This window comes from Prosopis cineraria, unplaced genomic scaffold (genome assembly GCF_029017545.1).
Source record: "Prosopis cineraria cultivar Desert tree isolate PC_DT_omini unplaced genomic scaffold, ASM2901754v1 PC13, whole genome shotgun sequence".
NCBI classification, from domain to species: domain Eukaryota; kingdom Viridiplantae; phylum Streptophyta; class Magnoliopsida; order Fabales; family Fabaceae; genus Prosopis; species Prosopis cineraria.
In genome coordinates this window covers 8,476,529-8,492,769 of record NW_026555344.1, presented here as the reverse complement: position 1 = coordinate 8,492,769, position 16,241 = coordinate 8,476,529, and the positions used below count along the sequence as shown (strand labels likewise).

The window sequence follows — 16,241 nt, the reverse complement described above, 5'->3', positions numbered from 1 at the left end:
TGTTTTTAGATATACTTTCCTGGAACAATGTTTCAAACAATTTTTTTATTTATTTGTTTTTCAGAACATATTTTAAAAAATATTAATTCTCAAAACAATAAAAAACAGAGTACCAAACAAGCCCAAACTTCTTGAGTTTAGGCTAAGAAATAATTTTTCAAGCTATATCTTGAAATCAATCTCAAATAACTCAAATTAGGGTTATTCAGGTGACCCGAAAATTAGTTAGCTCAATCGTGCTCGAGCTAGTCAAGTTAACCGAGTCCGTGATCAACCCTAGCCCAACACTGCCTGGGCCAATATTTATATATTTTATTTTATTTTTTTTAATTTTTTGTCACAACTTAATTATTTATAGTGTTATTTTTTTTAATTTTCTTATGTATTATATTATTTTTTATGGTCATCATAAATATCTTTTATAATTTCAATTTTTCTAATCATTTAAATATTTTAAAATTGATTTTTTTTTACTTTATACCATGTGAAAATAATAAATAATTTTTTATTACATACAATTTTAAAAATTATTACTTTAAATTCCAACATTATTTTTATAAATAACCCATTTTTAAATAATTTTAATTATATTTTGCATTTTTAATATTTTTTTTATATTAAAATTTTTTAAAATAAAATTTGGGTAACAGGGCATAAGTTAGCTCGAGAGTTTAGATAGCCTGATACTTGAATATATATATAGGGTTGGACATTGGGTTAGGGTGAGTCTAACTTAACTCTGTCCATGTAAACCCCTATTTAAAATTATATACTTATTTGAATATCTATTTTTAGAATAATTTTTTGCTTTGAAAAACAAGGAAATGAAAAACTTGTTTAAAAATATGTTTTATATTATCTATTTTGACAAAACAAAAAAAAATTAAAAGCTGAAAAGCCAGAATATTTTTTAAATATTTTATTACTTTTTTCTTGCAAAATTAGAGAAAAAATAAAAATATCATGCTTTTATTAATGACAATTATGTAATAAAATAAACTATTCTTCTACCATATATTTCACCAATAATAATTTAAACATATTTTTTATTTTCAAAACTTATTTTAAAAAACTACTTTACAGAATTATTTTAAGAATATGCAAAAGATAGAATCAAACAACTCGTATGTCAAATCAAATTATAAAAAAAGTGTGCTTTTTTTATCTTCTTTTTCTTAAGACCTCTTTCCACCCAACGAACCAAACGAGATTTTAAGTATAATAAATAAATATTATGAATTATTACCATTTTTATGGACATGCTAGCGCTTAATTCATAATATTAATTATCAATTATGCCGTTTAATTCTTCCCGTTCATTGCATGGGGGTTGTATTCCGGGTTATTAGCCTATCAAACCTCCGGGTATTAGCCTATCAAACCCCTCTACCCAGGAAAACAAACGGGTCGGGTATAAAAGGAACCCAGCAGACAGTGTCCTGCGCCATGGTGAAGTCACTCCACATTCCAGAGTTAGAGCATACTTTAACTTTAGGCTTTAGAGCCAAAAAAAAAATAAAAAAAGGAAATTTAAAACCCTCTCCCTCTCTCTGTGCCGGTGACATTGGTCCTCGGCAGGAGTCATGGCGAACGACCAAGACATGAGTGGTTGGACTGATCTGCTGGCATTCTTCCACGAAGCTTCTCGAACAAGCTGCTCCTTCTGCTCAGTTCCCTCCCCTCCAGTTCGTCTCCGCTCTTTTACTTTCTGTTTGATTATCGATGACGTAAGCAAAAAATGGCTAGAGAAGTATCAAACTAACCCATTCTTTGGGTCTTGAGTCCCATTCAATTGTTGACTCGGTGATTTAGCTGCCTTGAGCGGTAAGTGATATATGAGTGATATAATCTTCTTGGTCAAAAAATCGTGCATTTTGAATTAGATTCTCAATTTTTTGCGCTTCCTGATTCAATGCTCCAATTACAAATCTGGGGAGTTAGCTAGCAATCATGTGACGCTTTAGTCTGTGCCTAGTTTCTGATAGTAGAATAAAATAAGAGTAGCTCAACCTGCTACTTTACTATTTATTGCCCTAAATTTTCATCACATTATGCCTGGCAGACCTGAAATTCTATGCTACCTCATACATTACTCGGCGAACGAAGATAAAAAATTGGAGTATGTCCCTGTCTTTGGCAAATCAATTCTTTACTATGAGTCTGATACAACACTTATCGTATTTATGTTCCCGTTTGGCTTAAGTTGGGTGGCCGGGACATCTAAAGTAAAGACGCTGAAACTCCGGTTAATACTCGTATGGAATGTTCCCAAGCATGCATGTTGAATGTATATGCATATCTAATTGCTTGCATTTTGACTGTGAACTGAAATAGCTTCGATTCAAACAAGTATATGTATAAGATTCATCCCTTCTAGCTGGATTTGTCACCGATTTCAAATTGAAGTTCGCTGATAAAATTCATTTTTTGGATTTCTACAATTTGAATTCATTTTAATTTCTTGTTCAGAGGAACTTAGATCAATTGGAAGCATTATCCAAGAAGCTCAAATCCAAGACCCTAAGGACTGAGGCGCCTTCTCAATCTATAGCTGCTACAAGGTACTTCGATGATTTTTTTTGGCAATTTGGTTTAAGTGCAAATAGTTCAATTACTTAGAAAGTGTAGGGTAATTATTATAAGATGCAAGTTGGAGCTCTCTGATTTGTTAAAAATATTTCAAAATATGTAGTCCCTTCATTTCATCTAATGCAGAAAGATCATGCTTATACATATCTGGTTTATTATGAGGGCACCTTTTCAATTTCTGTTGCGGTGACAGGCTGCTTGCACGTGAGGGGATAAATGCAGAGCAGCTTGCACGGGATCTGAAGTCATTTGAGTTGAAGGTAAACAATAGTTGTATACATCTTCATGCTTCTCTATTTAAACTGTTCAATACTTGTTATTTTGTCACTTTGCATTAACAATTTTTTTTCTTTGTCTGAAGTATAAAATTCTTGTTATTCCACATCTTACAGATATTTTATATGTTCTGTTTTTTAAATCTCTACACATCTATGGTTTGCACAACACATGCTTCCTTATTATTATTTTTTTGATATATTTATTTCATGGCAAAAGTAGTACTCACCTTGAAGTTCAATACTTCTTTCTAGTTGCTTTCCTTGGTGCATTTTGCTGATGTTGTACTCTTTATCAATTAATTCTTCTATTTTTATTTGAAGACAACTTTTGAGGATGTTTTTCCTGCGGAGGCCACAAGTGTTGAAGAGTATCTGCAGCAGGTAATTTTGACTCTTTATTTTCACATTTCTTGCATCTAAACCTTTAATGAGTGGAATTTTGACAATATTGTATACTTTGTTCCCCTCAGGTTCATGAAATGGCTATGGTGTCTGCCATCCAGGAAGCTCAGAAGGATAATCTCAAAAGTTTTAATGATTATATGATGAAAGTTTTAGAGGTTAGTGTGGTATTGCCTTTCATTTTATTTACTTTTCTGATACTTCTTCATTTTGTATTGTTGTTTCTGTAATTTAGAGCTGGGTGTATATACATTTCACTGGAGATATCTTAAAACAGGATTTGGCAAGCTTTATCGTCTTGCCATAGCCCATTAATTTAGTGGAAAAATATGCTTTTGATTTTATTCTTCTTAATTTGACTTGTGGAACTGGTTTAATGAAAGGGTTTAAATTGTAACTAAATAGTCATTTGTTTTTGGTGATGTATGGGAGTGAATGGAGAAGGAGAGATAGAGAAGGAAGGAGGGAGATATCGAGAGAAAAGGATGAATTGAGGAGAGAGAAAACCAAAATTCTCAATTTTATTCAATCATCAAGAAGGCCTAACAATTGAGGAGACCCTGGGCTGTTTATACTTTATAGAGTCTTCAGTACATTTATTTCAAATAATAAAAATCTAAACTAATCCTGTGATTAGGCAAAATCTAGGAATAATTAATTTTACTTTTTTCTTTATTTTAAAAGTTAGGATTTTTGGTTTAAATTGGGGATTCAAATTATTTTGAAATAAATTTAGTTTGGATCATGTATAGGAATTATCTTATGTTATCTAGGATCTGTTAAGATTTTTATTATTTTAACTAATCGTATATAGTCCTTGGTGGATTTCTTCGGTTGGATTTTTTTTGATGAATTGAATAGAGTTTGAGTAATTTTTAGCCTCTCCCTCTCAACCTCAATTTTCTTTATTTTATTGCTCTTTCTTTCTATCTCTGACTCCTTTTCTCTTTTTCTCCCTCCCCTTCATTGTATCCATTTTGTTTTGGAGGAAGAATGAAACATTTTGAAATTGATTGATCATAGAGCACAATAGCATCATGCGATCCTTGTTACTGATCCGAGATAATGGTTTGTTGTTGTTATATGTGGTTCATTATGGAACAGATATTTTATTGCATATTGCATTGATGATTGGTGTAGGTTGATGTATTGGTTTTTATAAAATAACTGCTAATGGAGTAATCATGAATGGAATGTTCATTTTGATGCCCAGTCTTCTTACAGCTCGGTGGAATTTATTCTTTGGCAGGAGGATTGGCAAAAAGAAAAACGTGATTTCCTTCCTTCGAGTTTAAGCCGAATTTCAACATTACCAAGGACAAACAGGATTGATACCAGCAATGTGGGTACCCGTCCAGGTCAGTCAATGGCTTCCCATAGTCCACAAGCATCGTCTGGCATAACCAGCATGGAGATTGTTCCTCTTGCTAGCAAGCCTATTGTGGAGAAAAAAGCAGCAGTCTATGCTGAAGTAGTGAAAAATCTGAATAAGGCAAGGGAGTGTGGATTACCATTCAAAGTAAGGCCCATTCTTTCTGAAACTCCTTAATTTGGAGTGATATTTTACTGCATTATATTAAAAAATGTGTGGCTGGAGTTGCTCATTGGGCAGTCACTTTGTCTGTTTAACAATCAACTTATTTCTTGCTGAATAATATATTAACTAGTGACCTATATGACAATGCATATTTAAAAATTTAATTGCTTGTCTGGCCTGTTGTCAATCTACTCTACTTATTTTTGTTTTGAGATGTTTACCATTCCATTTTCCTTTTGTCTGTTCTGCATGTTCATTGTTGCTCTTCTTGGGTATGGTAAACCAAGGTTTTTTTTGCTGCGCTGTGTGTACTTTCATACTTTGTAGTTTGTTTTAATAGGAATTTTTCTCACTTTTGATTCCTTTGAATGGTGACTAGCCTGCTGCAGCTTTCAAGGGTGCCTATGAAAGTTTAATATAGATGCAAGTGGTGGAAAATCAGTTAGCATGCGGAAGATATGGCACCTTGTTCAGGTTGTACTCATGGTTGCATATTGCAACAATAAAAAACAGAAAAATCTTTACATTTAGTTTCTTGACTTTAGTTGTGAAGTTATTATTTTTTCTCCTTAATAATTTTTGCCAATGAAACAGATGTTGATGGATGAAGATACAGCATTGCAACAGCGTGTTTCAAGAAGGATGTCACTGATTATTGGTGCGAGGCGCCACCTTGAATGGGGCCATGAGAAGTACATCATGGATACCATACAAAGTCATCCCGCGCAAGTAATTTTAAATTGAGTAATTTAAAAAGATTGGTGTTGACTGCATGCTTATGTTTTTATATTTTGTTAAGGAAAATAAATTTGCAAGTCCTTATAGTTTTTTCCCCCTTCCAATTTTAAATTAGGTCCTTGCAGTTCATTTTGTTTTAATTGAGTCCTTATCATTTGATCAATTAAATTTTTTAACACCTGAAAATTAAAATCCTTGAATTTTTTCTTTAAAAAACAAAATTAAGAACTTTTATATTTTTATTAAATGATTATATAACTTTAGAATTAATTACATAATTTTTATAATTCAAAAATGATATAATTAGGCTGTCTTTCAAATATTTTTTTTTATTTAAAGAATCTTCGTAAAAATTAATAGAAATTTAGACTGTGTGTTAAATTAAATTTTCTTTTTTCGATTTTTGCTAAAAGTAGTAAATTAAATTTTCTATAAACTCTAAAATTGTTTAATTCATTATTAATTTTAACCTTCAAGGATTAACATATTTAGTAGATCAAACTATAAGGGCTTGATTAAAATAAAATAAATTATAGGGACCTAATTCAAAATTGAGAAAAACTATAAGGACCTGTAGATTAATTCTCCCTGTTTTGTTATGTTACTTGTTTTGATTAGAATTAGATAACTTTTTTCTGGCTTTCTTTTGGCATTCTCTTGAGAACTTTACTTTTGAGAAAGACATTGAAAGGCTTTCCAGTTATTTCTAGTTTTCTTGCTCTCTCTGCTTGTTCTCTGTTCATATTAGAGAGAGAGAGAGAGAGAGTTTATGAATATGCATCCATTTATCAGAACTAATTTTCTGCATGCCTTCTGATCTTATTGTAGGCTGCTCTTGGTGGTGGTGTTGGTAATTTGCAGAGAATCCGGGCCTTCCTTCGGGTTTGTTTTTTATATGCATATTTTCCAATATTATTGCAGGTCTTCATTTCCTTTTTAAACTCATATTCTGTTGCTGAGCAGATACGGTTAAGGGATTATGGAGTTCTGGATTTTGATGCTGGTGATGCTCGGAGGCAGCCTCCTGTTGATACCACATGGCAGCAGGTGCTGAAAACTTTATTTTATTATATTTTTCTATGAACTTAGTTATATTTCCTTGTTTCTTATCGTTGATGTTTTTGTTTTGAAATTAATCACAGCTTACTAATATATTTGATTAATTTCTCTTTATTTTTTTAAATTAACATTTATGATGGGCCTAAATAAAAATCTTGGTTTCCCTCTTCAATTAGTAATTTAGTTTGTAACCTTTATTATTACAAATGCTAAACACTTTATACAGTATACTGAAACATAATTTGAGTGAGGCCTTGTGTTTTTACTTTTGGTGTTTGCTGCTAGGCTTCTTGAATGTCATATTTTAATTCATGAATAACTCCCACGAGAATTATATATGTTGAGATATCCAGTAGTAGGAGAGTTAAAGTGGTGTGCTCGATCTATATGACTAGTTTGATGGGCATTATTGTATTGTCATATTTTATAGAATTCTGATGCTGTATTGGTATTGCGTTATTCATATTGTATGGGAAAAGGTATGTCAGCAGCTAATAATGCAGGAAGGCTTCTCAAACTAATATTTTGATTAGCCCTTCATATTTTCATTTTTCCTCAGACAACTCGAGACTTGTGCTCATTTTACTAGTCTCTTCCTTCACATGCTGGAGCAATCTAAGTTAATTTTTTAAATGCATTTACAGTAACTGATTTGTAATTGCAAATCAAACAAAAAGAAATTGGGAATAATGATACATTTTTAATTTCTCTTTTCTCTGTTAATTTAATGGACGTGCTAGATCTAATGCTTATACATGTTCTTTCCCTTGGAATGAGCTTTAATATTTTCTCGTGCCCTGTTTATTTTGAATGACTTGATTTTGTTGGCAGATATATTTTTGCTTGAGGTCTGGGTATTATGATGAAGCAAGAAATGTTGCCCTCTCTTCCCGTGCATCACATCAATTTGCTCCACTGGTATGGACTTTGGTCACTTTTTTTTCTATTATTTTTTATAGTGGAATCTTTCTCAGTGATTCATTCTTTTGACAGCTCACAGAGTGGATCAATACTGGAGGTATGGTGCCAGAAGAGATTGCAACTGCTGCATCAGATGAATGTGAAAGAATGTTGAGGACTGGTGATCGCATAGGTCGAGCTGCATATGATAAGAAAAAGTTACTGCTATATGCCATCATATCAGGATCCCGTAGACATATTGATCGCTTGCTTAGAGATCAACCAACTCTCTTTAGTACCATCGAGGATTTCTTGTGGTTTAAATTGTCAGCTGTGCGGGACTGCCCTAGTGGATCAACATCCATTGTTCTAAGTGATGGTTTGGTACCATACAGTTTAGACGATTTGCAGGCATACCTGAATAAATTTGAGCCATCATACTATACGAAAAATGGAAAAGATCCTCTGGTATATCCTTACATTTTGCTTTTGAGCATCCAATTGCTTCCGGCAGTATTATACATGTCTAAGGAAACAGGAGATGAAGGATTTAACATTGATGCTGCCCACGTATCAATTGTGCTGGCTGATCATGGGGTACTATCAGAAGGTACAGTAGCTGGGCAAAAGTTGGGGGTGATGGATGCTTGTGCGGAAGTTTCTAGCATAATCATGCAGTACGGATCTATGTATTTACGTCTTGGTGATCTCCAAATGGCTTTAGAATATTATGCTCAAGCTGCTGCTTCTGTGGGTGGTGGTCAGATGTCATGGACCGGTAGAGGTAGTATTGATCAGCAAAGGCAGAGAAGTTTGATGCTGAAGCAACTCCTAACTGAACTTCTGTTAAGGGATGGTGGCATATATCTTTTGCTTGGTGCAAGAGGTGCAGGAGAAGAAGGTGAATTGGGCCGTTTCGTGACTGATACAAAATCAAGGGAGCAATTTTTAATTGAGGCTGCTTGCCAATGTGAGGAGGCTGGGATGTTTGACAAAGTAATTTCTTTCTTTTATATTACATCTTGATTCCTTGACAAGTCTTGCTGATGATCTTTTTTGTACTTATTTTACCTTCATTGTTTATAACCGTTTTTAATATATGTTCCTTATTTTGTAACCCTTTTTTTCCTGGATCACTGGGTTTTCATCCAATCCTATTGTTGGTTATGCTTATTTGGGATTTATTTTTATTTTTCTGGTGTTCAGTCAATAGAAATTCAGAAGAGAGTGGGTGCCTTTTCATCAGCGCTGGATACCATTAATAAGTGCCTTTCTGAAGCTATTTGTGCTCTTTTCCGTGGTAGAATAGATGGTGAGAGCAGGACTGCTGGCCTCATTCATTCTGGCAATGAAATTTTGGATACTTACACTTACTATCCACGTGTCAGGTAATGTTGGGACTTTTGTCCTATCTCATTGTTCTATGCATGGTTATGCTTGGGTTTAGGTGTTGTGGTATCTATTAGCATGGTCAATTGGTTATCTAATATGTTATGCAGGCATGTTTTTTATGTAAGAACTTTGAAACGAGTCATGTTAGCTTCTATGCTTCTAAATTCAAGCCGGATACCAATTTATCACTACCTTCACGTACAAAAACAATTTTGAGTTGCAAAAACTCATTTGACAAAAAATAAAATAAAATAAAATAAAATTTATACCACTGCTAGATGGGCTATATTTCAATGATGAAATCTAAGTCTGTTCTATTGGAAATCTCAATGGGCAGTTTGATTATTGTTTTAGTTGCCGAAGCTTTCAGAATACTAGGTGTTTAAGATGTTCCCTGTAAATGAATTATGAGACTAGGAATTTGGGTTTTGACTCTTTGAATTTATTTCGTTTGATCAATGGTTGTTAACTATTCTATATCTTGACATTTCTTTTATTTAACATGTGTCCCAAGATTAATTGAATTCCCTCTGCAGCCCTCAAGAGAGAGATTATGTTTTTGCGCAGCAAACTGTGTTAAGACAACTTGAGGCAATATTGTCAATTCACAAGTTGTCAAGAACAGGGAATTATGTGGATGCACTAAGGGAGGTTGCTAAACTCCCATTTCTCCCTCTAGATCCTCGAGGTCCTGATATCGCTGTCGATGTGTTTGATAATTTATCTCCACATGTACAAGCCTGTATTCCGGATCTTTTGAAAGTTGCTCTCACTTGTCTGGACAATGTGACAGACACAGATGGATCACTTCGTGCCTTAAGGGCTAAGGTATGTATTGAAAAGGAGAAGAATCTTGTATTATCTTGCTGATTTCTTTGTATAATTGCAACGTGTGTCGACAGTCTAATACAGCTATGGTGTTTAGGGGCTTTGTTTTTGGTTATTTGCAAAAATGATACAGTAGTATTGTATTGCTGAGTAAAGAGTAGGGAGAAGAAAATATATGTCCTTGTTTATATGTTAATGCAAGAAAAGAAAGAAAATGACAATAATGAAAGTTTAGTTAATTTGATACAAAATTTAGCACCATATCAAAGTTTTGTAAAGAACTATACAGTGAGGTATAAATTAATTGTGACATAGTATTTTACATGCCTATCCATTATACTCAATGTTCCATTCATGCTTTCGATGACAAGCAAAAGCGTGGAAATTTTTTTATCAAGCTTCCATAGTTTCTTCTTGAAATATTAAAAATGATCTTCTTATGTCAAGCAGTTGGTTAGCTATTTATTCGCATCCAATTGAGTTGTTAAACTGCTAGTTAATATTTCATTTGTGAATGGAAGTTCTAGTCTCCTAATGATTGAATCTCCCTGATGCAGATTGCCAGCTTCATTGCAAATAACTTGAAAAGGAACTGGCCTCGTGATTTGTATGAAAGAGTGGCCCAGAGCTTGTGAAAGCACTATAACAACATGGGATTTTAGTTAGTTCGTTGACTTGTAGAAGGCAACATAATTTGTCTGATGAAGGTTTGATAGTGCATGAAATTGTAAAGTAATATGGGTGGCCTCTCTGCCTTTTTCCTTGTGTACACCTCAAATAGTGGCCACCATTCAATTACATACCAAGCTATGCCTTCCCATCCAAATGGAAACTTTCTTTTTGCCCATTTCTGATCCTTTATTTTGGACACGAAATTTCTTTTCTAACTAGGTGGCATGTCGCTATTTTTGTACTCAAGAGGGACTATATAAGTTCATTTATGATCAACTAGCTTTTACTACCCAATAATATGATAACTACGTAGTTTTTTATGATAACTTTTGTTTTCAGATCAAATAATACATCTTTTATGTTATTAATATTATTAAAATTATATATTTATTATGTTTTTCTTTTTGGAGGTTTGATTATACAAAATATATACCCTAAGCATTCAAGTAATGTGGCGCCGAGGCTCCTAGGTGAGGAGGTGCAAAATTTTAAATGATTTGTTTAAAATTTTAAGGATATGAATGTGAAATAATGCAATTTAGATATTAAATTGACAATTTTTTTAAAGGAAGGGGATGGATTTACCCCCTCCCTACGGCGTGGCTTCACCGTTACATTTAGTATAAAATTTGGAAAATAACATTAAAACTTGGTTTTCAAAATTAACTCCTGGAGTTTTGATATATTATTAATTAATGTAATGTAATTGTCAAAAAAAAAAAAAGAATGCAGAGGTGAATGTAGTATTTTAGTGGTAGCATTTGTAATTTTAATGAATAAAGGTGGGGTCTATTAAGGGCCCATGCATTCTTTGTGGGAATTGGAGGGAGGAGATTTTTGTGGAGAAAAAGGCGGTTGAATTGAGTTAGTCTTAAAAATAGAAATTCACTGTTTTTGAAAAGTACTAAGCAGCTCCTTGAATCGATGCACTCTGATTACGATTTCCTGATATTATAATGGGGGAAAAAATACTAGTGATAAAAACAAAATCTTGCAGTAATCTGGTATAATAACGCACGTAAATTCGATGGATTGCTCGTTTTCATTTTCTCGTATTGACAAAATAGGGTTATCCCCGCGGTAAGATAGAACATGTAAAACTCAAACTTGTGTATCCCTGTCTCCATCCTCTATCTCATCATATTGGGTATTGGGGCCTCCTCTTTAAAGATTTGCCGCCATGTCTTCAACAAGGAAATGTGCTAACTTAATATGCTCCTTAGCATTTCTAGTTTATTTCGCTGTCATCATCTTTCAATTCCCAATTTTCAGGTAACACTTCTTTTATCGACCCCATTTTTATGTCACCCAGGCAATATCATATCAATATGCCCCAAAACTTCGTTTGGAAATTCCCTGTTCGGTTCAGTTGTACAAGTTGAGAATGAGAAACAAGGGGGAAACGAAAGAAAAATTAAGATTTTGAGCGAACATGTTCAGATTTGTGGTGTTCTTTTTATGTAATCATTCTTGTAGTGTCGGAGGTTGCAATTGAGTTTGACGTAGCCACATTTTATTACTTGTCTTCTTTATCATCTTACGTTTTTTTTTTTTTTTGGTGGTGGATTTTATCTTTCGCTTTTGCAAACTCTCAGAATGAGATCCTGAATCATTTTCCTGGAAATGAGGACTTTCCAATTTCCATAGAGACGATTCGATGTTTAGAAATCATGTTTCGCTCTTTCTGATGTATAATTTAGTAATTTATCCTTTATAAATGTAGCATCATAAATAAACCTGCAAAAAGTTACAGAAAATGGAACTCTTAAATAGAAAAGTAAATAAACAAACAAAGAAGTACATGCTGGAGATTCACTAGGTTCATTCAAATGTCAAATTCAAATGCTGGGAACAAGCTTTATATGTTACCCACGAACTCTGCTGTGCTGATAATTTAAAACATTTTGGTTCATAACAATCATTTTATCCCTGTTTGCTTCTCAGTGTTCCATGCAGAATTGGAATCTGTAAGACCCCAGTAGAAGTCACTTCTTCTCAGTTAATTGCAAGTGATGTGTTCCCTCCTTTCATAGTAAAGACTCTTCTCTACCCAGGAGCTCTTGCAAAGGGTCTTTACAATAACAAAACCATCCCAAACTTCGGAAACCTCCTCAAGTTATACAAATTCAATTCAAGACAAACTACCCCAACATCAGATCTCCATCGCCTAGAGGTTAGTGATTTCACAGAGCTTCATCTGTGCCTAAAGTGGCTAAGCTTATTGGTAAAAGAAAAATATACTTTTTGAGGGGGAAAACTGCATCTATATCAGTAAATGCCAAAAGTTTAGCTGTCAGTTGAATTTAGGTTGATCCTACAGGTTTTAGCAGGAAGCTACTTGTCTGTCGGAGGAGCAATTATGGGTCTGATAAAACCAGGGAGAATGGGGCTCTTTGGAATACTACTTGTCATATGGGGTCTAATTAGAGAATCCATTATGTTCCAATCTGGTTTGGATGAAGCAAAAGCTGCTCATATTGGTCCTGCTATGTGGGTTGCACTTGTTTCTGCATTCTTGTCCATTAGAAAGGATGTTAGAAAGATCATACGTACTTTCAAAGGAAGCCAAACGCTGAAGCACAAATATGTCTAGCAGAAACAGGATGATTTAGCTGTAATACTTGGATTAATCTGATTGGTACGTTTCGTTCACTCCTAATGGCAATCATGAATGAATTGTTGATATTTGACTACCTGATTCCATTGTTCATTGCCATTGAGTATTGAGAAGAGACAAATAGGTACCAGAATTATTAGGCTACACCGTACAGTTTACTGTGCAATGATGATGAACTCATTATAGTCTTCTAAAAAAGTTTTTTATTCTGGATTAAGTTAGATCCTAAGCTTACTCAGTTTTTTATATATTCAATTTTTTTATGTGAAATATCTTTGGAAAAATTAATCTTTTAATCCTTTAATTTTAACTCACTTTTAACCCAATCCCTCAACTATGACTCACTGCGATTTAATCTCTTAACTTTTGATTTACCTATAACTCGGTCCTTATTTTTTTAATTTTTTTTTTAAATTTCTTATCAAATAAGAGGAATAAAAAATGCTCATATATTATTTTAAAATACCCTCCTCTTGCTTATTGATGTGAGATATAAACTAATATAAAAAAAAATAACAAAAGTTAAGAGACTAAGTGATTCAAAAGTTGAGGGATTGAGTCATAGGTGAGTCATAGTTGAAGGATTGAGTCACAGCGAGTCATAGTTGAGGGATTGAGTCACAAGTAACTTAAAAGTTGGAGGACTAAAACATTAATTTTTTCAATATCTTTTTTCTTCAAATCAGAAATGGGTGCTGACCCACTCAGCAAAGAATTAAGGAAAATGTGTCTTGAGTGGAATAATAAAGAAATCTGTTTCCATGGGATAATATCATAATATTATATAATCACTTAATCAGATTCAGCTCTGTAAGTATTACCCGATTGCATCCAACTAAGAAGACATCTTGAGACCTCCATATATAGGCTTGTATCTTTAAAATTTTAACCCATTGATAAAGAAAAGGCTATGAATATATAAGCTAGATAACATACAGCTAGCTCCAAGGGAACACCAATCTTCATAAAAGCAAACACAGTTATGGAGTCACCATGGGTTCATCTTTTTGTATAATCCACAATGTGCTTTATAAAGCGTATTTTTAAATTCATGTATGGAATCCAATGTGAGTTGTTCCTTGTTTGGTTGATGCATAAGTGAACTAGACCTCATTATAGATCAAATGACATACTTAACCCTCTTATATATATATATAATCCAAGATACAGTCCTTAGTCCATAACTTTCACTCAGGAAAAAGTACTAGATCATGATTTCAGGATATATGAGAAAAGAAAAAGAGATTCATTTTCACTAAAACCACACACGCAAGTACAATAATTAAGTGAACTCCAGCGCAAGAGACTAAAGAAAAAGTATATTAGGAACACCAAAATCACATGGCTATAATTCTTTAACTAGATGCTAATCAAAGGGATGTGGCTTCTCTGTCATACTGGCTCTGGACTTTCCTTTTCTGATTTCTCACTCTTATCATCACTTTTGATCATCCCCAAGAAATTAATAAAGAAATCTTCCAACTTGATTCTCTAGTATTACAACAGAACATCTTCCGTCACTAATCGCTATAATGCCTGAAAACAAAGCCATGAAATACTGTAATCAGTTTATAATTACTGTGAGCATAAGTAGAGACCAAAAATATATAGACTTTGAAGAACATAATATATTTTATACCAAAAGTGGATGATCTCAATTCTAGTATGTGTCCCTTGGGGCACTGCATTTAAAGCATTCCGTTCTGCTTGCAAAGTTATGCTCATTGCACCCTAACCTGTTAAAAAAAAAAAACCAAAGATTGTGTCAAAGTCATGGAACTTGCGGGGAAAAAATATATTCAAACGGGGTAGGGAAGGATGGGAAGGAAACTTTATCTTGCACTTAAAATCACTATCAGAGAGAGAGAGAGAGATTTCTAAAGCACTTATCGAAATGATTATCAGAGAGAGAGAGAGAGAGATTTCTAAAGCACTTATCGATATCCTAAAAGCGGTCAAAGAGGGCCCCATTGAAAATCAAAATGCATGGCTGTCATGCTTAACATTTCTTTTCTGTGTTACTTGTTCTTTCAAAGACAGCAGCCAAAGCAAAAAGCAACTTGTACCCTTAAAATGAATCAATTATCAAAAGATATTTTTCTGTTAGCAGACATTAGATACTTTATATGTGCTCATCACTGTTTTCACGTTTTGAGTTATAACACCTGGTGTTTATTTCTGTTATAAATTAAAAGACATCAAAACATAGAAGTATATACAAGCAATTATCAACTCTTGTTTCTGTTTGAATTGGGGTGTGTTTAAAAGCGAATGCGTAAATGATTAAATAACACCTCACATATATAACTGACATATAGCTATAGTTTAAGCATATAATTACCTATTGCAAATCCAATCACCAGATTTCCAGGAAGGTCTTGTAGAAGTAGGAGCAGAAGCAAAAGGTCTAGAGCGCAGAAAATCAGTGTTGAAGGAAGAAGAAGATAACAAGTCATCTTTGAAAGCACCACACTTGAAGCAGCTGGAGCGGCTGGCAAAGTTATGTGCTCCACAATTATTAGCAGCACAATACCAGTCTCCAGGACGAACATCTGATGATGAACTTGATGATCTCCCTCCTCCTCCACCATAATATTCTCCATACTTTGATTCTCCACATCTCTGGCACGATTCTCGCCTCTGAAAGTTCATGTGCTGACATGACTTGCAGTTCCAATCTCCTGGCCTGCTGCTCATTCTGCATTATATATTTATATAATCCATAATAAGTACCCATATGTTACATACTGTATTATGCACCATATCTGAGATGTGCCGAAATATGGAGAATGTTGTTATTCTAAATGCTCGTGAACTTCAAGTGATATGTTAAACACGCACGTACGTGCGCATGCACACACACACACTCACATACACATCATGTAGTTCTTTATATGTATTACAGAGAGAGAAAGAGGGAGATCATGTTAGAAGAATAGAAGGGCATACCTGAGAAGGATAATAATGGAGTAACTGAGTTGAATTATGTATGAGAAGAAGGAGATGGAAAGAAGTGATGAGAAAATGAGAAATGAAAGAATGGTTTATATAGAGGAGAAGAGAGAGAGAGAGAGTAAATGTGGGGCGTGAAGTACTTTTGAGAGGTGGTCGAGTGGCAAACTTTGATGCAAAATAGATCAATGAATTGAAATCCAAAAGAAAAAAAGAGAGATAAAGTTGAGGTGGTGAGTGTGTGTGTGTGTGTGGCATGCATGCTTCAATTAGATTC

At 33.8% G+C, this 16,241-nt stretch overlaps 3 protein-coding genes across 6 annotated transcripts; 2 read left to right on the top strand and 1 right to left on the bottom strand.

Annotated features, from left to right (window-relative positions):
* The first annotated feature begins 1,583 nt into the window (after positions 1–1,583).
* Positions 1,584–10,570, top strand: LOC129289855 (nuclear pore complex protein NUP93A-like). Its single transcript, XM_054926619.1, is given in 16 exon segments — positions 1,584–1,727; positions 2,470–2,561; positions 2,783–2,849; positions 3,189–3,248; positions 3,338–3,427; positions 4,519–4,788; positions 5,186–5,219; positions 5,222–5,280; positions 5,401–5,535; positions 6,373–6,426; positions 6,508–6,591; positions 7,435–7,521; positions 7,597–8,499; positions 8,710–8,891; positions 9,432–9,723; positions 10,281–10,570. Coding segments are annotated over 16 exon segments (2,631 nt in total). The 3' UTR covers positions 10,359–10,570.
* An 855-nt stretch (positions 10,571–11,425) lies between these two features.
* Positions 11,426–15,729, top strand: LOC129291484 (uncharacterized). Of its 2 annotated transcripts, XM_054928853.1 has the most exons (4): positions 11,427–11,667; positions 12,340–12,568; positions 12,716–13,033; positions 15,376–15,729. In XM_054928853.1, the coding sequence occupies exons 1-3, from the start codon at positions 11,576–11,578 to the stop codon at positions 12,986–12,988; spliced, it is 594 nt and encodes a 197-aa protein (XP_054784828.1). In that variant the 5' UTR covers positions 11,427–11,575; the 3' UTR covers positions 12,989–13,033; positions 15,376–15,729. The 2 variants fall into 2 exon arrangements, with proteins under 2 accessions (XP_054784830.1, XP_054784828.1); XM_054928855.1 differs by lacking the exon at positions 15,376–15,729 and having other exon boundaries at positions 11,426–11,667; positions 12,716–13,229.
* LOC129291485 (RNA-binding protein involved in heterochromatin assembly dri1-like) lies at positions 14,126–16,066 on the bottom strand. Of its 3 annotated transcripts, none has more exons than XM_054928858.1 (4): positions 15,962–16,066; positions 15,354–15,710; positions 14,652–14,748; positions 14,126–14,570 (listed from the first exon to the last, which is right to left on the bottom strand). In XM_054928858.1, the coding sequence occupies exons 2-3, from the start codon at positions 15,707–15,709 to the stop codon at positions 14,673–14,675; spliced, it is 432 nt and encodes a 143-aa protein (XP_054784833.1). In that variant the 5' UTR covers position 15,710; positions 15,962–16,066; the 3' UTR covers positions 14,126–14,570; positions 14,652–14,672. The 3 variants fall into 3 exon arrangements, with proteins under 3 accessions (XP_054784833.1, XP_054784831.1, XP_054784832.1); XM_054928856.1 differs by having other exon boundaries at positions 14,126–14,548; XM_054928857.1 differs by lacking the exon at positions 15,962–16,066 and having other exon boundaries at positions 14,126–14,548; positions 15,354–15,837.
* Positions 16,067–16,241: the final 175 nt, after the last annotated feature.

Coding starts and splice junctions, on each gene's coding strand:
- LOC129291484 (XM_054928853.1), top strand. CDS start 11,576: ATGTCTTCAACAAGGAAATGTGCTAACTTAATATGCTCCTTAGCATTT. Junction 11,668..12,339: donor TTTCAATTCCCAATTTTCAG/GTAACACTTCTT, acceptor TTTGCTTCTCAG/TGTTCCATGCAGAATTGGAA. Junction 12,569..12,715: donor CAGATCTCCATCGCCTAGAG/GTTAGTGATTTC, acceptor TTGATCCTACAG/GTTTTAGCAGGAAGCTACTT.
- LOC129291485 (XM_054928858.1), bottom strand. CDS start 15,709: ATGAGCAGCAGGCCAGGAGATTGGAACTGCAAGTCATGTCAGCACATG. Junction 14,749..15,353: donor GGTGATTGGATTTGCAATAG/GTAATTATATGC, acceptor TTTTTTTAACAG/GTTAGGGTGCAATGAGCATA.